This window comes from Corapipo altera, unplaced genomic scaffold, assembly GCF_003945725.1.
Source record: "Corapipo altera isolate COAL_440 unplaced genomic scaffold, ASM394572v1 60, whole genome shotgun sequence".
NCBI classification, from domain to species: Eukaryota; Metazoa; Chordata; class Aves; order Passeriformes; family Pipridae; genus Corapipo; species Corapipo altera.
Genome location: NW_020884912.1, coordinates 5,104,917 through 5,128,453, shown reverse-complemented (window position 1 = coordinate 5,128,453; position 23,537 = coordinate 5,104,917). Strand labels below are relative to the sequence as shown.

The 23,537-nt window shown below is 41.0% G+C and overlaps 1 protein-coding gene across 5 annotated transcripts in view; it reads right to left on the bottom strand.

The window, feature by feature from the left end:
- The window catches only part of RNF144B (ring finger protein 144B), an 82,975-nt gene that overhangs the window by 14,551 nt on the left and 44,887 nt on the right, over positions 1–23,537 (bottom strand). For 4 of the 5 annotated variants that reach the window (XM_027654026.1, XM_027654024.1, XM_027654027.1 and 1 more), the window contains one exon: positions 7,913–8,101. In XM_027654026.1, coding sequence (XP_027509827.1) covers positions 7,913–8,077 — 165 coding nt within the window. In that variant the 5' untranslated portion in view covers positions 8,078–8,101. Of the gene's footprint in view, positions 1–7,912; positions 8,102–23,537 lie in introns of those variants that run through there. The other variant, XM_027654028.1, reaches the window with a different exon arrangement.

The window sequence follows — 23,537 nt, the reverse complement described above, 5'->3', positions numbered from 1 at the left end:
CAGATACTGCTGCTGGCCACTGTGTAGCAGCTGGTACAGGGTAAACAAGGATATTTGTCATTAATTCAGTTATGAAAAGGGAAAAAATAGATCTACAATATTTCTCAGCCAGTACTAGGGCATGATCTACATGAAATGTGAAAATGCACAAAATAATTGAAGGCATCTTGCCAAAACAAGGTCCTTCCTACTAATATATAACTTGAATACAATTTCTGTTTCAAAAAATTTTAGAAAAACTCAGGTTTCCATTTCAAAATCCCACAGGACTGATTTAAAATGTTGACTCTCTCTTCCAGATTTGTCCTCAAAAGTGTATTGGTTTGTATTTGGTTTTGTTTAGCCTTAGCCTTTTTAAAAATTCAATAATTGAAGGGCAGAAAAAAAATACTCTAAATGGAGAGAAGACCTAACTTTTCAGTTGACATTCCTTAGTGTCTTATGATTCAGAACAGATCAACATATATGCATCTAGTTATAATTTTAGTTCTGGGCCAGGTTTATGTCTTTTTTATTCAATAAGATATAACTTTCACTTTCTTCTTATCATTTAGAAATGTTACCTCTTCTTCAGTGCATACACAAGATAATGTAGCAGTCATGAGGTTTTAAATGGAATATGTAGTTTTACTGATTTTGGTGAGACAGTTCATGTCAGAACTCTAAATCTAATCACATGATCTACCCAGCATCTAATCAATCGTGTGCTCAAATAAATATACCTCCCTAAAAAGTACTCCCTAAAAAGTGTTTGACAGATCTACATAATGTTTAATAATATGTTCATCATTGTCATGACATCTGCAATTCTGCATGTTGATCTAAAACATTTGGCCCATTCTAAAACGGACCAGTCACTTTCAATATGTGGTAATCAAACTCCTGGAATCTCTTCAGTATCTCTCAACAGGTCTTAAAACAGGATGAATCAAGTCCATTGGCAATTAGCTTGGAGGCATTTGCACTTCACTTGGAAAAAAATGTGAGGCTTTTCCAATTAAAGAAAGTTTTTAAATACTACACCACAGAAATAACCGTTTCTTAATTTGCTACAGATAAACTTATGATAGGCACAGTTTAAAGTGAGAAACAGAAGTTCAACGAAATATGCATATTGTCCAATCTATATTTTACCTGCTAAGGACTAGATGCAGTGATAAATAAGTTGCTTTCAAATGGATAGAAGATCAGGCCACATAAGAGTCTTATTAAAAAAAGACACTCGAAAGAAAGTTACATTATAGCTTCAGAGGACATAGTCAAGTCATGGCTTAGTATAAGGGAAGGAATAACATCACTAACAAGCACTTTATTTTGTCATGACCAAGTGAAAACACCAAGCAAACGTGACAGTGGACCAGAATATAATGGCCTCCTCATGTTCCACAAGCCTATTTTTATGGGGTCTTTCAACTGTATTTGAAAAATATTTGTCATCTGCCTTATCTCAAAATATCTCCCACCAATGGTGTTAGATTCTGCTCAGAAACACAATCTAAAATGAATTTACAAATGGCCCAACACATCCTGACAGTCCTTCATTAAATCAGGATAGGTTCCTCGTAATCATTGCCATGAAGTGGTACCACCAAACAGAAAAGGACCAGAGAACAGGACCAGAGAAATTCACCCTTCACAAGATGGAACCAGCAGCAAATATCATTTCTTTTGCCAAAACCTGTATCAGGCCAAACCTGGCCTTACCAACAGCTACAAAACTGACATGACCATGAAGCTTATGTCACAGTCTGGATCAGTTACTGCAGCACTTTCAGGCACTGACAACTTACTTCACATCTGTTTCTTCATTGGTTAAATGAAGAGAAAATCAACTTTACCAATGCAGTGCTCTCATTAACGTGTTAGGTTCCTCTTCCTCACCTGTCTTCTCTTGGCCACCATCCAGCGGCTGCCACCTCTATTGGTTTCAAAAACATGTACCCCCTCTTCCTGAATAGCAGTATCCCTCAAAAGGCCCTAGCTTACATTTGTTCTCTTTTGGTACCCCTACTAACTCTGTCTTTGCTGTTACTCTGCACAGAAATGCATGCAGGAAGTTCTTAAACCATCTAGATTACTATAAAAGTGCTATGTGTTCAGTGCTAGTATTAGCAGGTGCAGGAATTTTCTTTTTTATAACTTTAAAACAAAATTATTCTGGAACATTTCAAATGTTGAGCTGGGAAAAAAAGAATCCCAAATGTCAACACTTGGAAGCAGAAAACAACCTGAGGTGAGCTTTATATAAAGTAAGTGGGGCACTGCAGGTCTATTTAGGAAGAGGAGAAGGTGGTGTTCTGCTGCAGCCATGAGCACATGCAGATGTCTCCCAGCATGAGGGAAAGACAACGAAAAAAAGGGAGAAAAAAATCTTAAAAATTAGCACAAAGAAACAGACGGGATACTAAAACCCAGTGTTGGCTAGATGATTGCAAATCCAAATATTCCCTTACTTAAAAGTTTTATAAGTAGCCTTTAAGTTGACTACTCATGTATATTTGCTCCACTTAGCAGGCATCCCACACTGTCGTCTGCCTCCTTCTTGTCTTTGATCTACTTAGTCCCTCTCCTCTGCTCTCAGGCTTTTCTGCCCATGCTTTTTGCTGATGACCCTTCACATTGGTTTTTCCAGCTTTCCAGTGCTCCCCTGTACAAGCAATCTGAAGCTTCAAAACACTAAGGGTAAAATGTCAATATTCAGCCACCCAAAGGAGGCAGGGCAAGGCACAGCTGCTCTTAAAAAGATTAAGCAGAGGAGCCTAAGAGTGTCCTGCTGATGAAGTGCTAACAGAGATACTCCTATCTCTGTAAGGGTTTCTCCTTCCCCTCTAGCAAAAGTAGCTGGTAGCAGTCTCTCTCAGAAGCTGCAGCCTCCCAAGGGCCTGACTTGCCAGGCAGGTAGCTGCCCAGGGCATCAGAATGTCCACAGCAGCAAAAACAACCTTTTCAGTCCATGTCTAGCCCTAGCCTTGCTGTAAAACATAGCTACAAGCAGAAATTTTTTTTCTCCCAATGTCTTCGGAATATCTTCTACTTACAGAAGCATAAGACAGTACAGAAATTACCTGGGCTTCCACACCGATTTCTGCTTTTAAGGCTACATTAAGTTTAATCTCATTTTGACTTTATTTTGTGCACCAAAATAGCAAAAAGGTGGATCATCATGGTATTTGTTTTGCGTGTTTGTAACCCAGTTGCCTCACACATTTCTCAGAAGTACAAGACTGAACAAAGAATCTGCTTGGGAAAAAAGAAGGGTGAATCATGCTAGTTCTGCATAAACCTGTGCTGACAAAAGAATAACATACTTGAAAGTATCTTCTGTTTTCAATTTGTTACATATTGTCTTCAGCATCTCGAACCCTGTGCCAGTAAATAACACACAAGTTAGATGGATGTAAGCTGCTACTTGACATAAATAGCAGCAATGCCATTTGTTGCTCACCTGGCTTAGAAGTAGTGGAAAAAATAGGAAAGACAAACCCAAAAAGAGTAGATGTGTGGGGACAAAGCTGACATCAGTTTTTTTACTGACCCCCTAAGACCACCTTCTTCATAACAGCACTGCACTGGTTCTCTTTCGTCATCACCACCAGGGCAATCTTATCACACCTGCTAAAATCTCACTGCCATGACTTCCTGAAGGCTACAGATTCGTAAAGAGCCTTTCACAGAGCCCTTGGTATTTCCAATATTATTGTAGTCCTGCACTCCTCACTAGTGCTTCCAAGGGTTAATTATGCTGTGCTAGACACCAGGGCACTTCCAGCAAGAGGACGAGAGATGCATGTGATCCCACCACTCATTGTATCCCCCTGACATTTTCCCAGTTTCAGCCAAGTTTTGAAAAGGCAGGAGTCTCCAAGATGTATACTTTCCATCCAGTGTAATGAGCACCAAAGCCTGGGCAACACTCAGAGGCAAAGCAGGGAGGATGGCCCATCCATTTTTGGCACTACCCCACCACAGCGCTCCTGAGTCTTTTCTGAGTGAGGTAAGAGCACTGCTAGAGCTCTCTGGGAAAGGAAGAAGAGCAAACGTAGGAAATCTGATTAGAAATAAGTATAATATTCAAAATATTATTTTGTAAGTGGATCAATCAGGATGTAATTATCATTAGTTTGCTTTGGATATAAGTGCACCAAAATACTGCAATATTGTGATGATGTAGCCCGATACAATGCATAATTATTTTATGTACATATGTAAGCCCTGTGACCACCACAGGGGCAAAAATCTGTGTAGTTGCATATCCAAGGAAGAAAAAATTACAACACAAGGGACTGCTGATAAGAAGGACATCCCCCAAAATATACAAAGATGAGTGGCAAGACAAGAAACGAGACAAGCAGTATGAGGAACAGATGAGACCCCCTCCATTTTTTGGAATGGGGCAAGTAGCATAAAACCATGCAGCTTAAGCAATATATATATTGCTAAAGATCGGTATGTAAGAGAGTGCACCACAGCATGGCACTCTGCAAAGGCTTTATAGGTATAGGAAATGAACTGAATAATGTAAAGTGCAGTCCTCTAAAACTTTTGCAGATAAAATATACCTCACATCCTTACCCAACCCTCTGCAGAGACCAGCCTTTCATTCAAAACTAATATAAATCCAAACACAATGAAATCAAGTCATCCGGTACACTATAGCCATTTCCAGACTCTTGGAATGTGTGAACGTGTGCTTTATCTCACATTCCAATGGAGTCTTACGCCGAGTGCAAAAAATACTGAGAAATACAAAGCTGAGGCCTCTTCAGGCCTGGTTGGGCTACCACTGTCAGATGGTGCCGCGGTCCGAAGGGGGGATGGGGCCGTAGCACAAGGTGGGGTGCAGGTAAAATCCTTTATTCCAGCATGCACGCGGCTTTTTATCAACTCAGGAGGGGAAAGGGCCAGAACATGGGGCGGAGTATGAGACAGACAAGCGGGGGGACAAACGAGGATAGGGACACGGGCAAAAGGGGGAGGAGTGCAGGAGGAACCGGGGAAGGGAAGGGCAAATGGGGGCTGTCTCCTCTCTGCAGCTTCTCCAGCCATCAGCAGAGAAACAGGGGAGCAGAGAAGTGAACAGGCTGGGACGTGCCCAGGAAATACAAATTCTCGGAAACATACAATGCGTATATACATAATAACTGTAAAGTCTGCATCACAAAGTCCGTTCAATTGCTGTACATATTTTTCCACTTCTGAAATCGTTCCCATTCTAATTCTTGGTCCTCAACAAGATGGCAAGTGTTTTCTGCAAATCATCTGCTTTCTCTGCTCTAAACAGAGAGAGTAAAAATGTTTATAGCTATTTGAAAAACTCCTGTCTTACTAGCAACATTCCACCAAAATGCAAACATACACCTTCTTAAACACAGTTTGCTTACTTTGGCTAGAACACAGCTTTTACAGGGTATAATGTTTATTGCAAGAGTTTCTGAGCTGAAAACATAGCTGTACAAAATTCTAACTCATTTGATTGCCTTGATTTTACAGGCTACAAATGAAAAGGAAATATAATCTCACCCCCTGCAGATGTTAAATAGTAACAATTTCCAGTCATTTCCAAAGCCACAAATGCTGTAGTGAAAAATAATCATAGTTGCAGAATCATTGTTATTGTTATAAAAAAAAATGTAACAGAATGAAAATTTAACAAAACTAATTGTTTCATCTCAGTGGAGCAGAACCCATTATGTCCACATCAAGCCCCTTTGTACTTCAAATTTAATACTACTCTTGGATCTATAAAATTAATCTTAGCGACAGAAAATAAGAATAAGCTATACAAGCTGAAAGCATTGTTAACCAAAAAAGATATGGGCTTGATCCCATAGCTCGCAGCTGACACTCTTACTCTACATCTGTCTTAAGGGTAGTGAGAAGGTATCTAGATGCCCTGACATGAGTGGGAGGAAATTTTGAGCATGGCACACCAGTGTAGCTGCTGCAGGCTGTGCCCCGAGTAATCTCCCATGCAAGCCCCAGCACCGAGGCACTTTGTGTCAAGCTGCTTCTGACACTGCTCTATGGAGGCTGCCCGAGTAAGCAACTCATATGGCCTCAGAGAAACTGCTCTGGATTCAAGACAGAAAGCCATAAAGCCAAGTTAAAAGTTTCCAGAACCCCTCTTGTTACAGGGTGCAAGTTCTACACGTCTCTATTTCATCAGCCCTGACATGTCCATTGGGAGGACATTCAGACACAGACAACAACAGTCAGACAAAGGGTAGACATGGAGCATAAGCACAGTCGAGACATATTACACCCACTGAAATAAATAGAGCATGTCTAAAGGCTTCTCCCAGCTGCATTCAGCGCTCACTCATGGCTGGCTCTTGGTTTAGACAAAGTCAGTGAAGTTTGCACAGATGGCAAACTACTGTGACTGCAGTCTCCACGTCGCTGTCATGGCACTGGAAAGCCAAGCTCACAGGAGATGCTCTTCTTGCTACTGGCCAGGTAAGGGGTGTGTGGATGAGGTGGAAGCTGTGGCACCAACAGGGAACAGGTGGGGACAGCAACAACCCCAAGCCATCACCAACCTCTCCCTTTGGCCAGTGTCCTGGAGGAGCAGAGAGTCCAGCTCTTCCTGGCACAGGCCTCAGCAACTCTCCTTTCTCCAAGGGCAGAAGGATTATTCCACACAGCTAAAAGGATTACTCTACACAGCTAACATTGAGTTAATGTACCATTAATGATACTAAATCAGAGACACTGAGTTCTTAGAGAAGAATGGGACCACTGTAGAAGTATCAACTTCTCCATTTATTTTTTTTTTTCAATTTAAAGCAGTATCTTCCTACCTAATCTTTTAGGTATGTGCTCTTAAAATTTTTGTTATGAACTAAAATACAAAATTGTTTTGTGGAAGTCAGTATGGGAAACAAACTTCATGAATGTCAGGTTGAAATTCATATTAATCAATCTTACCCTAGTTTCTTGAAGCACACAGCTAGATTGTCATCCTATTTAAGCTACCCTGAGTTCAGTATAAGTGAAGATATTTTCACTCAAGATGGCTTCACAAATATTAAATTTCTTCTATGAGTTCAAACAACCAAGGATAAAACTTAAACATACTTGACTGATGCTTATCCACAATTCATTGTTAAAAAAATAAAGCCAGGTACATTTATTTGGGAGTTAAAAAAAAAATAAAAAAAAACACATCCTCCAGTGACTTCTGACCTGTTTCCAAAATCCATTAGTCAGCCACATCAAAGTCACTATCACCAGAGAAACTACACCCATTTTTGCATGCTGACAAAGAGACCAGAAGACTGTTACTATCTGTAGGACTCTTATCAGTTCACTCGGCCTCTCTCTTTATCATTTCCACCAGCTTTATTTGATCTGAATTTGCAGGACAGAAAGTCTTTACTTACAACCATAGGCAATGCTTGACCTAGGCAACATCTCTGCAGCACAGACTGCAGAGAGGCAAAGGTTCGATAGGCCAAGGTTCATTTTTGTTTAGGTTTTTTGATCGTCCTTAAAAGTTAAGTAGAAAACTTTAAAGGTCTCTGAGAACTCAGAAAATGATAACAGGGAAACAACACCTCACAGCTATCTCATGATGTTTCAAGATTTTGCTTCAGAAAAAATAAATACTGAGATTACATACAGACAGTGTATGTTCTCCAACAGTCTTAAAATGCATCTTTTTTCCCATTTATTACTGGGATTTGTTGTTACTTGCTATGGGACCATCTGTTAGAGTTATGAATTTTCAAAACCAGAATGACAGAGAAATCTTTTAAATAAGGCAAGACAGACTAACACCACATGCTCTTTAGAAAAGCATCCTCTGTCAGCATGGGTAACATATACTTCTTGTACAAGACAAGCAATCACATCTCACACTTCTATTTTCCATTACCTTGCTTCTGTAATGTAAAGGCATTGTAGATCTTACCGCTGTACAAAAGATGCAGCTGCATTCCTGAAGAGTGGTCATCTTATCCAGGGAATATTCACAGAGACATAGCTTGCAAGTGAGTAGAGGCTCCAGAGCTAGCTCTCCAGCTTCTGACACATCAGCTGTCATGGTGTGAGGACAAGCCTTCCCAGCAGAGCCCATTCAGTCATTAATAGCCCACTCAGCCTGAAAAGAGAAATTGATAGCTGAAACATCACACAAGCTATGTAGTCACTTCTATAGGCCTGTGAATTTACATCTAAAACCCATAAAAGCACCACCACACCCAAATGTACTACTTGACATCTTAGGGCCAGTCTCCCACTTCAGGCCACTCAAAATTTATAAAGAATTTATAAAGACTGAGACCCCACCTCATCGAAAGATCTGAACTTGGCTGTGTTCTCAGAGAACATTCATCTTGCTGGCACAAAGCATTGCAGTCAGGCTGCTTAACATCAAATTTAAGAAAAAACCAAACAAACACAAACCAAAACTCACACAGATGGGGCATTACCTATATTACATGCAACAGTATAATGGTCAGAGCCCTCACCAAAGTCCTAGGAGCAGGGACATGATTTGGGAAAATAAATTGTTAATTCAAAAAATAAACCAATTTATATGTACATAGATATATATCACTCTGCCTTTTCAAATGAGCTTCAGAGTCATTCCCCTCCTATCCCTATGGGATCCTTCAGTCTTCGTTGCACCCACACAGTTCCAGTGGGTGTCTCTACTCACACTATTTCAGCTGGTGGCTCAGGAGCTTCCCTGGGCAGTGCAAGACAAGAACAGATTCCCACTTTCCAGGCAAGCATTTCAAATATTCAGTTTGTAATGTAAGTGGTGGGTCCCATGTACTCCACCTTCTCCATGAGTTGTCACTGAGATAGCAAGCTGGTAGTCTACTGCAAGATGGATAGTGAAAGCATCTAAACCCAGGAAAAGGTTTCAGATTGCATGTTCTACTTCATACAGGGCTGAAGCTTAAATACAAATGAGTATTTCATGTGCAGTCCTCTTTTCTGCTTTGCCTTGATGATGCCAGACAGTAGCTTTTGTGCATCCCACTCCCTGGCATACAGATCTTCTATTTATTTCATAGGGCTCCTAGGCATCTAACTGAGGTTTGTGAACCAAGGACTAAGTGCACTAACACTTTGACAGGAAGATGCTCAGAATAGCTATGTTTTCACCACATATGTCACAGCAGTGGTTGGGGAAGAAATTTCTATTCTTTGATGAGCAAAAAATGGAAATATTATGCTCAGAGGTAATGTTTTATGGCCTAAGCATTTGAAAACACTGCACCATAATCATAAAAAATTTCAAGACCCTCATACCTTCACAGTAACGCTGAAAAAAGAATTAAAAAGAACATCCTCAAGCTTAAGCTGAAACAATGCAAAGCACATTTGCAGATTTTATTTGCCTCAACACAGACAGTGGGGTTCACTGCAGCATTTAAGGCACAGGAAAATCTATTCCTGTCTCTAAGAAACTTGACCCAATTTGCAAAGACCTGCTTCTGAACACACTTAGGTGGTGGCAAGATGACCTTCACACTTACTTGTTACAAGCAGAGACGTGGTGGCCAGCTGTACACAGCTGCTTGCAGCGGCACGAAGAGTGCATCTCCACTAAATCTAAAGATCTACATCACGAATGGAGGTTGCCTGAACACGAAACCGATCAAGACCCATCCACGTGCCTGTCAGATTTGACATCTCACAAGATAAACAGGAGAGTCAAGCCCTTTGGTCCACTTCTGCTGGCCTTCCCTGCAGTCCTGAGCGTCCTCATGGCAGGGCTGTCAGGTCACACTTGGTAGAATGTCCCTGCTGCCATTCTGTGCCTCCCAGAGCAGCCAGGCCAGCTGCAGATAGTCAGTGTGTATGTGACTTACCGACTTGCAGTACCTGCTGAATTCCTCCATAGAGGGAGAAATAATGAGTCTCATGGAGTTCAAGTGGTCCATGCACATGGAACCCTTCCCCACAGTTTCCATTCCAGCTGAGCCCCATCCCCAGACCTGTCCCCTAAGCTTCATGACCTGTGCTCCCACAATCTGCAGGAACACACTTTCCTTTCAAGTGTCGTGCAACCACAACAAATCTGGGTCAGAGCACACTTACTCCTTTCTAATTTTTTCACTTTGAAGTTTTTTAGCCTAGCCTGTCAGAGAAGCCACCAGATTTGTACCTTGGGATGCCTTTGTTCTAAGCACCCAGTTTCAAGAGATACAAGAGTCATAGCCAAGATTCTGGCAACCAAATTCCTGATCACAAATCCAAAACAAACTCTCCATTTTATGGTCTCCTAACACTAGTTCAAAAATGTGCCAGTCCTACATTATTGTTGGTGTAGTCCTGGGACCTGCTACCATGATGTCCCCCACCATTTTTCCATACAGCTGCAGAGCTGGAGCTCCAGCACAGGCAAAAACCTTGAAAGGAAGCCTCCCTCTGAGTCAGGAATTACAATACTCCTCTGTAATTACTGCAAAGGAGGGGGGGACACACACTGAGTCACTGGAAACGCTATGGCGGATCAAGAACTACCTGTTATTTAAAACTATGTGCTAGACATTATCTCAGTATTTAGGGGAATTTTAACATTTTTACTCAGGTTGCTTTTCAACATCAGCTGCATCTGTACAGGGAGCTACTCATCGCCGCCCTGCACAGATCTGAAGTTTCTTCATTTACACGGTAAAAGGTAACAGTGTTAAAAGGAGGGATGCACAAAAGGGCAGGTAGGAGTATTTCAGGATGTGGGAACAGATAGAAAATGGATACAGCTCTTTCCCAAGTCAGTGTTCTTTTTATAACCAAGAGGGCAATGAGACAGCTCTGAGTCCTGCCTGCTCAGCCCCTGAAGGAGAAGCACCATGGCTATTAGGAACAAAATTCCCTCCATACTCCCTGAGAGGCCAGCTTGTCCACAAGCAGTTCTCTGGATCAGGCTGGCACAGGCAAAGCCATCCTGTTAGCCTGTCCAAGGGGGAGCAGATGCATGGCCTTCTTGGCCTGTTCCTTTTCCCAGGGCAACCTTACCCACTGGTGTCTGTGTCTGTGCAGCAGAGTTGGGACTTCTGCTACTGCTGCCAATGGACACATGCAGGGGGAAGAGTTAAGGGTTATGGAGAAGAGTAGCCCCATCCAACAGCATCTGGGCTCTGAAATCAGATCTGCATAGGAGGTTCATTCTCATTATCAGATCGCAGTGTTAAAAATGGGGAGAGAAAGATGCAGGTCTTCTTCCAGTTCTCACTCTCTACTCCTTCTCCTCCTCTTTACCAACACTTCAAGATGATTGTCCTCCCCGAAGCTCTCAAACTGTCTCCTCAACTTTACCAGCCTGGCAGAACTCACTTTTCCGTGTGCTGCAGAGAAGGCATGAAGTTTTACCTCAGTTGCTCTGAACTTTTATGGCTTTCACTTTGCTATGCTTAGTCCCACAGACTGTCATTAGTTAATTATACATCCATCAGTTCTCTTTACAGTGAATTAAAATTCCTGTTGTAATTACAAGTAAGTTGCCAATAGGTTAGGCTGAAAAAAACCCATGTTTGATGTACGTGTTGTGCAGGGGAAGAGGGAGTCACTGAAGAATGAGTTGGGGACAAAGAGGAAAAGACCATTCCATATTTGGTTAGATCAATAAAAGTGGCCTGAAATAAAAGTAAATGAGAAGTCTCTGAAAAACAATGGATCCTCATATAAATAAAATACATTTTTAAGCACTAAAATCTTCCCTTTCATGCTTACAAACCCAAAGGACCCACTTAGGTTAGCATCCCAAGCAAAGGAAGAAACGTGTCACTGCAACTGTGATGCAGCCCCTAACTGATCACAAAAATCTCCCCTGTACAGCAACACAGGCTCCACGAGATGTTGTGGAATATAGATAAACACATTTCAGGGACATTCTAACCCAGAGAATCCTGCACCAGCATAAATCAGTGGCGAGGAAGGGTCAAACGTACTCCAGTGTGCGTAAACACTCAGGACCTTTAAAGATCCACTTTTTTAACATACTTCTATCAGTCATGTGCATGCACACAAACACAAATCATGCTCCTTTATTCATTGCACAGGATTTCCAGGAAACTGGACATCTTTCCTCAAATTGTATGTTACCTGCCTCATAAGAGGACTCATACTTCCCTGGCTCTGACGTTAACGGTATTAATGCCACAGGATAAGGCAGAACCAGAAAGTCTGAGTGAATGTGAGCGAGCTGTGTGGGGTCAGCCCTAGGAGGGCGTAAACTGCACAGTCACCAGGGCCACAGTTTGCCAAGTGCTCATATCTGTTAACATTTCCTTTTCATTTGTCTGCCTGCAGACACTTTTGCTTTGTCTGTGGAATGTGACAAAGCTTTGTGCTTTCACATAGCACTGAAACGTTTCAACACTATCTGTAAGCAAGGAAACATTAGAGTGTGCTCAAAGGAAAAAGGGCTAAGAAGGATAAGTGCAAGCACAAACATTAACACAAAAGCAGTGGAGACTTTGAATGAAATATGAAAAACAGAACAAGAGCACTGGAAGAAGGCATACAGAACTTGTATGCCTTCAGGGCCTCCTGACACCACAGTGTCTGATGTCTAGCCTTGAAAATTACTTCCTAACAGCAAATATTTGCTGTGCCTGCTTCTAGACAGGTACCCTTTGAAATCCTGGCGTTGGTGTCCCGAGTGGAAACTACTGACCCCCTGAAATGGGGGGTGAAAGAGCAGCTGGGTGGGTGTCTGGCAGACAGCCAAGGTCAAGCCACCATAGCTCCATTGAGGTGTCAAAAATCAATGCAACCTAGGCCTGAAACTTTCCCTATAAGCATGAATTATAAGGTAACATCCTTGTTGCAGTCACACAAAGGCTCGCTTGAGTCTGCCCAGCTGCCTCAAACCAAGACTACTACCAAAATACAGAAGTTACTCTGTATTTGGGATAGAGCAAACAAGCCAGGCAGTCTCATGAGCTGCAACATCAGAAAGAAATTGTCCATGTGCCCGCAATCAACTCACTGCATTTAGCTAAAAAAATGTGGCTGAATGTGACTTTTACTATTTAGAAACATCACATAGAATCATTAAAGCCTTCTGTACTGAAGCTGAAGGAGAATGAATGGATTTTGTTCAGTACCATAAGTCATCCTTTCATTTTTCACCTGTTGCATCCAATTGCAACAACAGAGCTCTTGGAGAAGCTACTTCAAGTCTTGCATTTACAAACAATTCTGCTGAAGTTAGTCAAGCTGTATGTTTTTAGCTGCAATCAGAGTTTAAAGGAAGCCAAGAAAGGTACAAATATGAGGCACATTGTTCCAGGAAACGTTAATGAAACAACAGTGGTCCTTTATGTGTTTTCCCTGTGGGCTGGCACGTGCCTGAGTCTGTCCTGTGGGCAGGGCGAGATCCGACAGGTCCCTCTGCCCCAGTATACCCTAGGCTTGCCATAAACCAGCATACATATGGTGGGACTGCAAAGAGGTCTAAGGACACATGTGGGCCTAACATGCAGCACAGCACTTCCCCGTTTTACAAAAAACATTTTAGTACCAAAACAAACTCAAAGCACGTGTGCTACACTCCTATTTAATGTACCGGTTATTACTGGACTTTCTTGAAGAATCATTTGCAAGCACTGCAAGTAATTCTTTCTCATGCCCTAGAGATTTTAAAAGTACTCCACCCATTGTGAAATTATTTCAGTGCCCTACAAAAACCTGGTTTGCCATTGTTCAGCTCAGGATTCTGTTGTTTCCTGTAACTAAGGTTCCCTCCTCAAAAAATAAAATAGAAAAAGAAAACTACCTGAAAAATATGAGTGTTAAAAACCAATGCTAAAAGTCAGGCCCTTGGAGAAAAAGAGCAATTATAGAAAGATTTAAAAATATAACAGAGTGGAATTAAGATAATGGGGTCATATCACAAAAAATACACTGAGCTATGAAATTAGGACGTGTGAAGGCAGCTGTCAGAAACTTACATTTCTATTGATTTCAACAAAACCCCATCAATACCACTTTTGGTTACAAGTCCTTAGCTGTCCCAACTCTGTCAAGATAATGTTATTCAAAATTCACTTCTAAGACAGCTTTTTTAAACTCAGCAGATCTGCACAAAGAATTAGTCTGAATCAAGTGCGTTAGTACTTCTGTGGTCTAACAGACAGACCACTAAACCACAATGCATTAATTAAACTTTTTGATATGCACTGCCTACACAGAGTTACCTCTCTAGTCCATATAGCATTACTTATCAGGCAGTGATTCAGTTAGGCTGTAAAACACATGATTAAAGCTCCAATTTCTGAAAGCCTTCATCTTCAAGAAGCACATTTAATCATACATTTAAGTGCTCCTCTGTGTCAAAGCCTGAATGTTCTGCTTTATTGCAATGAGATTATTAACAAGTTAAACGAGTACTTGGATTTTCTGAAATCATGGTCTCAAAAAAACCAGCCAGAACCACAAACAGAAGGTTTCATTTTCAATACATTATTAATATATTCAGAATTACTGTATTACATCTGTGCCTTAATACAGCAAGCACTTGATTACACGCATGTACAAGGAAAACCCATTTCTGGATTACCATAATATGCTACCAAGCTGAAGCATTAGAGAGAATGAAAGTATTTCAATATCTGTTCTCTTTGAGCGGGGCTTAAGAGAAGTCAGATGTATAATATCATGACAGACTTCTGCACTGTAAAATTTTTATTGCAAAAAAACTTGTTCACAGAACAAGCAGCCTAAGTAAATGTGCTCTCTGGTACATGAGAATACACCAAAGGCAATTTTTCTCAATTGTTTTCATTGGAATGCCTGGAGAAAAAAAATATACCTTGAGCCACTGTTCAAGAATCAGTAGCTATATGGAGTATTTTCATATCATGCTAGCAACCAAAAAATAAATAAATCAAATGCTTTTAAAATAACATAGCGAGTGGGAAGCCTCTTGCACAAAAAAATGTTAAGGGACAGACTATGGTAATTAAAAATATCATCCAGCTTCCTGCTAGGAATTTTTATACCAGCACTTCAGGATACTTAAAATACACATTGAAGAGCTTCCCAAATCTCACATGCACCCAGTAATTTCAAAACATTCTAGTAAATCAGAATGTCATTAGGGCACATACATATCAGTCTCCACAAGTCTTTGAGAGTACAGTTGTCAGGTAACATCTCTACTGTTCTGTAATTCTGTGAATAACTTTGAAATTTTAGAACACCAGTTCTTCCCAGTAGCTTCTAGGGACCCTACATCAATACGTCCTCAAGGAGGTTTGTTTTGGGGGGGGGGGTTATTTTGTTTTGTTGTTGGGTTTTTTGGGGGTTTTTTGCAAGAAGACCATGGATATTAATTGATTATAACAAACCACTTTTTTTCCTTTCCAAGACAGACGCGACTCTGTAATTGTGGGAATCTATGTATTTCCTTGCACTACTGCTTTAGAATAGGTGGGGGGGGGGGGGGGAAGGGAAGTGGGATTTTCCCCCTTCCATTCCTAAAAAACTGGGGAGTCCAAGAAGATGGAATCTAATAGCTAATGGTGAAATAAATGTTTCCCCAAGCTGAAAGGCAGCTAGGAAAAGCACTTACTGATCACTTAAAGAAGAAAACATGTAAACTGAAAAATAAAAATGCAAAATGTTACTAAACTGAAGTGCATGATCCAAACAGGGTCTTCAACTCTTTTCAGTACTGACAGGAGCCACACAATGGCAATATTCATTGAATCCATGAGGATGGGAATAAGCCCTTCTGCATGGGATGCGGTGAGACCATCTTATCACAGAAGCCACCACCTTCGCTCAGTTCTGTGCTTGAACTAGGACATATCAAAGGTCAGGATACAGCTCTATCAACACTGACAGGCTGGAAAGCTACAGCTTCCTGAACCAGATCTACTGGATATGAATCCTGGGCAGGCCTGTGGGCAGTCTTGGAGTGACCCAGATGTATCAAACTTACTATGCCTGAGCAGTGTGATGGTGCCAGCCATAGGCACAGGCTATGGTGACACGTCTAGTCCCACAGGGGGTCAGTGGTACGATTCTTCTGAGGTTTTATGTTTCACCCTGGTCACAGTGCTAAGCAAAGTTGATCAGGACAAAATGCAATGCAACAGATAAAGTGCAGTCAGACGACAGAACTTAAATGTTTTGGCATCAAACATTTCCAAATATTTCCAAAACACATTCAAACAACAAAATTTTACCAAGTGGAATTCCAAGTATTGGTTACCAAGTCTAAGATTAAACTCTAAAGGTTTTCTAAGTAACATCCCCCATTCTTAATGTCACTATACAACATTTCATAATGCTAAGCTACAAGGAATTTCCACCCAAACTAGTTTGATGCACTTTAATTTTAACATTCTGTTGACAAGATTACCACTATTAAATAAAAGCACATTCTTCTAAACATTAATGACAAAATGATAGATCTTCCTTTCTGATCACATGAAGGCTTTTAGTAACTATAGCATTTACTAAGTAACAGGAATTGAGCTTTTGGGAGGTCAAATGGGTTGATGATTTGGCTAGCTGTCCCTGCTGAAACAGGAATAGGAAGTCAGATGTAACAATTTGCCTTTGACACAGAAAAAATGTTTATTTTTGTTAATCGGATAACAAAACCTTGGGATATGCTAAATCCTTGAGCTGAAATGTTTACAGTTTAGATAGGGTGTGTTCAGAAGATATTTGTGACATTGGCCTGTTCTAACATCAAGGATTTTTAGAGGATATTTGTAAACACGGATTATTAAAGTGAAAGCAATGCAACTTAATTTGACAGAGGGACCAGCTTTATCTGGGTGTTCATAGTGTGCACTCTTCTTCTAACAGAAACTGATTGGGCTCTCAGGGTCCCCTGTCTGGAGACAGCCAAAACTACGTCTGGAGCAAGCAGAGTCCTGACTGCAAGGCAAGCAGGTCAGGGCAAATGGAGACATGACACAAAGCCAGGCTTCAAAAGGGACAACAAGAGACTTCTTACGGCCAAGAGAAGCATGCAGTTTGCCAGAAGCCAAGGAACAACTCAGCTGACTGAAACAATGAAACTGATCCTTCACTGAATTCTGCAAAATGTACTGAAAGACATCTATCGAAAAAAATTAATGTGTATTTATTTTTAGCAGGGGTGATCTAAGAAATGTTTTTTTCAGTGCTTGCAATAAGATGATACTTTCAACATCTCTGCCATTTCATTTTGTCAGGCCAAAAAAACTGCAAACTTGCAGGAATATGGTCCTGCACTTTCTGTTCACTACAAGCACTGAAAAGAATTTTCACGCAACTTTAGATTGACATCAACAGAAGTCACAGAATAAGTTAATTTTCCTATTATAGCAATTCCTGTGTGACTGCTCAGTGAACAAAACTAATACATATAATGTTTTAATTTGCCCCTATCTAATCTTACAGTCAAATATACTGCTCATTATTATAGAATAAATATGCTACTCAAGGTAACCAAGATAAAACATTTTAAACATTGAAAACTGCCCTTGATCCAAATACATCTCAATGACTTAGAAAGCTGGTGGAAAACACTATCCAGAGATAACTTTCAAGTCTTAGATACAAGGACATTCAGTGAATCAAAGACTGAGAGTCAAACCTCATGATTCGACCTTGGGGAAGCCAATCACTAATATAAACACCTGCTATTAAGAAAACAACATGAACAGCTACTGACTATACTGAAATTTTACAAGAAACAATACAGTCATCAAGAAACAATAGTAGAGGTTTGGATCCAGACATGAGGCTGTTTTGAAACTAAGCACATACATTCACTGAAGTAACTACTACTACTGCTTTTCACAACTGGTAATTAAACCAGAGTGTACACCTAAGCCACTCCTATGCCAGTTCCTGAATGAGCCCTAAGAAAGTCAGCTGGAGATGAGGAAAGGACAGAGCACCGAACGCACGTCATGTCTTGCTTGATCTGCAGAGGTGAAAAAGAGAAGTAAACGCCAGTAAAAATCCCCTAACTGAGCTTCTGTCTGCTTGTTCTCTCAGTATCCACATTTCCTCTCCCTCTTTTCCAGCCCACTCATGGCAAGAGGAATGAGCCCGGCATGCTGGAAGACAGCTCCTGGGAGTGCTGCTTCAGATGATTCCTCCTGTATTACCTACTGTCCCAGTGTGAATGAGCCCCATGCACCCACCTCATCAATCAGGATGTGAATCTGGGGCACTTCTGACCTCTGATATATGCTCCTGAACATACAGGCCTCACATACAGGCTACTGAATGGAAGCCGCAAACTATGCTGGAATAACAATAATAGCTTCAATTAAAATTAGTCTTACACTCTTGACTATAGCAGCCATGTATTTTTAAAACAACTGTATATTCCCACTTTCATAAATGAACATTTTTAACAGAGCATGATTTATTTTGCTCTGCATTTTATTAACTATATAAGACAAATATTACTTTTTTTGAACTTGAGTGAAAAAGCTTGCAGCAGTTTGGCTGATGACACTGACTATCACACAACTGCTGCCCTGCCCTCTCCCACCTGATTTTCCACATCTACCTTCTGTTTCCATGTTTCAGGCTTTAAGCATTCAGAGGAAGATTTTTGTCTGTACAGTGTCAAGCACAGGGAACACAGTTTCTCACGGTCTCAATGCAGCTGTTTAGAAATCCAGATGTTAGTACAAGACATATAATAAACCAGAAGTGTCCATCAAATGCAGTTAGAGGTTTGCATTCATCATTCCTTCACTTCAATTCCAAATTTCAACCTTCTTTACAGAAATAATTACAATGGAGAACAGCAACCTGTAAACCTGCAAGATTTCAGCCTCAAGTATCTCAGTATCTGGTAAGAACTGGCTAGTGTCTACATGATCTTAGCCATGAAGTCAAAGCCATGCCAATGGGAGTGTTCCCAATGGCTTCAATGGACCTACTTACGTGTGCCAAAATAAGCAACTAAGAGCAGTTGAAAGAAGTTGCCCCACCTCCCAAACCCTGAGAAAAATGAGTATGTAGAACAGAGCACTGAAAGAACTCATAGACTTATTATATTATAGGTTAATGATCTTACAGAAAGAAACCTTTCCAAAAACACCTTTCTGCTAGCTGGTCTTTTAATTATAACCATGACAACTAATGCTCTCCAATAGGCATTTTGTCCTCGTTGTTGCAGAACTAGGAAAAAGGGCAAGAATTCTTGACTTTTTCTCAACTTCTCTCCCTACAAGTTCATGTTCCCTTCATTTGTTGGTCCATCCTCCCAAAATGTGGAAAGCTAAGTCAACAAGGGGGTTGAAATCAGTCAAGCCATGCACACTGCTTGGGTATTTGCAATAAAAACATAACCAACCCAAAAAATACATGTCCTTAAAGTAGTATTGACTAAATTATATATATATGTGGCTTCTACTTCACTCCAGGCAAATGGCATGATTGCTCTTCCCACAAATCCTCTCTGGAGACTGTGATGAAGAATCCTCATCATTCAACCCATCAGTGCAACTGTGAAGAGGTCAGGAAGGTGCAAGATTGCATCTTCTCCATTGTGCAAAACTTCAGTAAGCAAGGTATTGCTGGCCCCATGGATGCTATCTTGGACCCTACAATGGGTAAACCTCACGGGGAAGGCTGCCAGGATCAGTGGTTAGCAGAGCACCTGCTGCTGTGAAAAATCTTCCGGCGAGTGCAATAGTAAATAACCCCCATTTTCCTCAATAACTGTGTCTTTGTAACCTTTTTTTTTTTTTTGAAAAGGGGAAGACCAGCTTGTTTTTCCCCAACCTCCATCAGAATGTTTCAAAAATTAAGCACAGACAGAACACATGAACTTTCCCATCTACTGCTCAGACACAACCAGTGCCAGCCTGTGCATCACTGCTTCTACTTAATTCTGGAGTTTTCTTTGCGTGCAAGTGATTAGCCTGTGTTCTAGATGTTATGGAATGTGTTTTTCCTTCAATGTACATAGGGGTTTAGAGCATGCAATTTTGAATGATTCACATGTGCAAAGAATTCTCCCCTAAGCCACAGCAACATATAGTACATAAAAGTATAAGTAGAGGTAGTCTTGAAGGAATTGTTTCAGTCCCTGAACATAGAGATACAGCTCTTCTGTTGCAACGATTTTTCTATTTGCAAACGTATAGGGCACATAAATGTTTTCAGATCTGCATGTTTCATTCCTGGCTATCTGAAAATACAATAGTTTTTAAAACCAAACATGACTGTCTTCAAAGCTTCTGTCAGATATCCAGACACCATTCACTCCTTGAGTAATGACTCATGTCTTACACTTTCCTCTTCTCATTATTACAACAAAGCAAAAGGCAGAAAAGCTTGCAATAGACACAAATACTGACAGTCTCAATTAAAGGGAAGAAACATGAGCATGACAGCAAAATGGTACCTTTTTCCTTCTAATAAAAAGTAATTCTTTACTCTGTCTCCTAATCTGCATCTGGACAAACTAGAGAAGTGGCTCCATGAGAGGTTAATGAAGTTCAACAAGTCCAAGTGCAAGGTGCTGCACATGGGTCAAGGCAATGCCAGACATGAGTACAGACTGTGAGAAGAATTCATTGAGAGCAGCCCTGCCAAGAATGACTTCGGGATTCTTGTGGATGAAAAGCTGAACATAAGCCAACAGTGTGTGCTTGCAGTCCAGAAAGCCAACTGCATCCTGGGCTGCATCAAAAGAGGGGTGGGCAGCAGATCAAAAGAGGTGATTCTGCCCCTCTACTCAGCCCTTGTGAGACCCCCACCTGGAGTACTGCATTCAACTCAAGGGTACTCAGCACAAGACAGACATGGACCTGTTAGAGCAGGTCCAGAGGAGGGCCACAAAGATCAGAGGGCTGGAATGACTCTCCTGTGAAGACAGGCTCAAAGAGCTGAGCTCAACCTGGAAAAGGGAAGGCTCCAGAGAGACCTCATTGTGGCCTTCCAATACCTAAAGGGGGCCTGTAAAAAGAAGGAAAGTATTTTTTGCATGGGCAGATAGTAATAGGACAAGGGAGAATGGTTTTAAACTAGAAGAGATTTACATTAGATATTAGGAAAAGATTCTTTACTCAGAGGGCAGTGAAGCACTGGAACAGGTTGCCCAGAAAACTTGTGAATGTCCCTTCCCCGGGAGTGTTCAGGGCCAGGCTGGACGGAGCTCTGAGCAACCTGGTCTAGTAGAAGGTATCTCTGCCCATGGCAGGGACGTTGGAACTAGATGGTCTTTAAGGTCCCTTCCAACACAAGCCATTCCATAATTCAATGATCTTGTCTCTCCTTGCAACAAAAAGCATATATAATAACTCCCCACGATGGCTGTGTCTACAACAAGATCTAATACACAGGAAGAAACTCCATGCAGGGGATTTTTTTCTAGCGTGCATGAACCCCCACCCCCCCCCACAAGCTTGACTTTTCCACAGTGCTGGCTATAGTTTTCATGAACAGCATATCTTGACTTCACAGTCTTCACTGATAACAGATCCAGACCAGCACCAAAAAAATACACCTTATCAAGTTCCAGTTCTGTAAGTCCTACTCTGACTCACCCAACTGCCCTTATTTATGGTCTTTGAAGTCTGTCAGACAGGTACAGAATTTCTCATTACGTTTTATATAAATATAATTTAAAAAAACTACTTTGACTACAGCATTGGTGAGACTGTCTTAGTTCAGAGAGGTTATCCATTCTGTAGATTGGATTCACATGTCCCAAATCACTGTGTCTGGTGCTGGCTGGCTTTGGGACTCCAGAGATGCTGACTCACTCAGAAACACAAGGCACAAGGACACTTGTAGGTTCCACAGTTAGTTCGGCCAAACTCCACCAAAGCAGAAATTGTACTTGCAGGAACCAAGGACATTCAAAGAATCAGGTAGACTGATGACATTACTAATTGTGAATTCTGGGTTTCCCCTTGAAGACTGAGCAGATTCCCCTAAAAGTACAGCAGAAAGCCACACAGATCTTGGGGAACTCATGACATTTTTTCATTATTATAATAGAATAAAAGGAACAAGAAATGGGGAACACATATATCATAATGTACATGTATCAACACATAGAAAGAGATGTAGAAAACAACAAGAAAATATTTTTTTGTATAGCTACATTTTTCATTTGAAAGGGTGTTTGCAATGCAGTTAGTCTAGTCATGTTCTCAAGCCTAGAAATTTCTCCTTGGCACCTCTGTTCCTCCTTGGAAGACTAGGAGTTAGAAAAGTCCTACTTCAGCAAGAAGGGAAGGATGAGGTCCTTTGAAATTTGAGATACCATCTCTTTCTTTTTTTTTTTCTTTGAGTGTTTTAGTATCTGCTAGCGGTGATCTACTTCATGAATGTAATGCCCACTCAGTTCCCACTGAGCTGAACTCATTTAAAAGAGGCAAAGTAAAAGATTACTGAACACTATTTTCTTACTGATCAGCACAAAGTTATTTGGCACAAGCATTTCTGTAAATGTTTGTCCACGACTGGGTAAATTTGCAGTGTACGATGGCCCTCAACCCTTGCTTCTGTCAAGGGAGAAGGCACTGGAGCTCAGCTGTGCTTCAGCAGAAATACAAAATGCTAGAGGCTGAGCTTAGTATCATTGCTGTCTTTCTCTTTGGATCTGTTCTTTTTTGTTTTGTTCAATGTTTCTCTTTGCAAACAAAAAGAAGATTAATTTTAAGATGGAATGAACGTAAGGTTATTCGTGGCTGTTGGGTAACGAGGAGAATTTGTGAAGTGCATTACACAGGGCTGCACTTCAGCATGGAGAAGCCAGAAGGAGAGGAGGGAACACCTCCAGGAGATACACACCTCCAGGAGAGCATCCAGACGAAGAGCTCACACTCAGAACCACTTTCAGCGTCATGAAGCTGAAGGCAATGTTTGCTTTAGGATACGCAAGGAGGTCCGGTGGACTCAGTTTACAGAACGCTGGCAGCCTGCCACAGTATTTTGTTCACATGTGCCTGTGATATCCATGAGCCCAGAGCTGTAATTATGGTCTCAGATATCACAGTACTACTAGCCTAGGAGATATTTATGGATCTGGACTATACAATCTATAGGCACTGTGTAGTTTCAGACACATTCAAGAAAACTCCCCTCTCAAGAAGAGGGACAGCAAGTCTATAACAGTTCTTTTGAGCTATATCAAAGCAACACATTCCACTAGGTCTCACCACTAAAAGTCACTGAAAGGTCTGGACACAGTAAACTGCAGGCACAGGACTCAGACTGACACCATAGATATTATCAGAGGCATACTAATGAACTGCAAACTGGGTTAAGCAGTAGCAATGCTTGTTTCCCTATGAAGCGACTTGCTGCTTCTCACAGTTGTATTTTAAACTTACAATGATAATAAGGACAAGTACATATTTTCTTCTCCACCAGAAGGGAAAAGCCAGACAACCACTTCCACGCTGTTGTTTTATTTGTACGAAGCTTATGAAGCATTTAGAGAATATAGTTTAATCCAAGAACCTAGCTAGAGAGGAACAACTCAATATTGTTTGCTATTTATATTACTAATTTTGCCCCAAAGTGAACTGTCACACAAACAAAATCACCAAACTATCACCATCTATGGGAAAGAAGCCCATGAC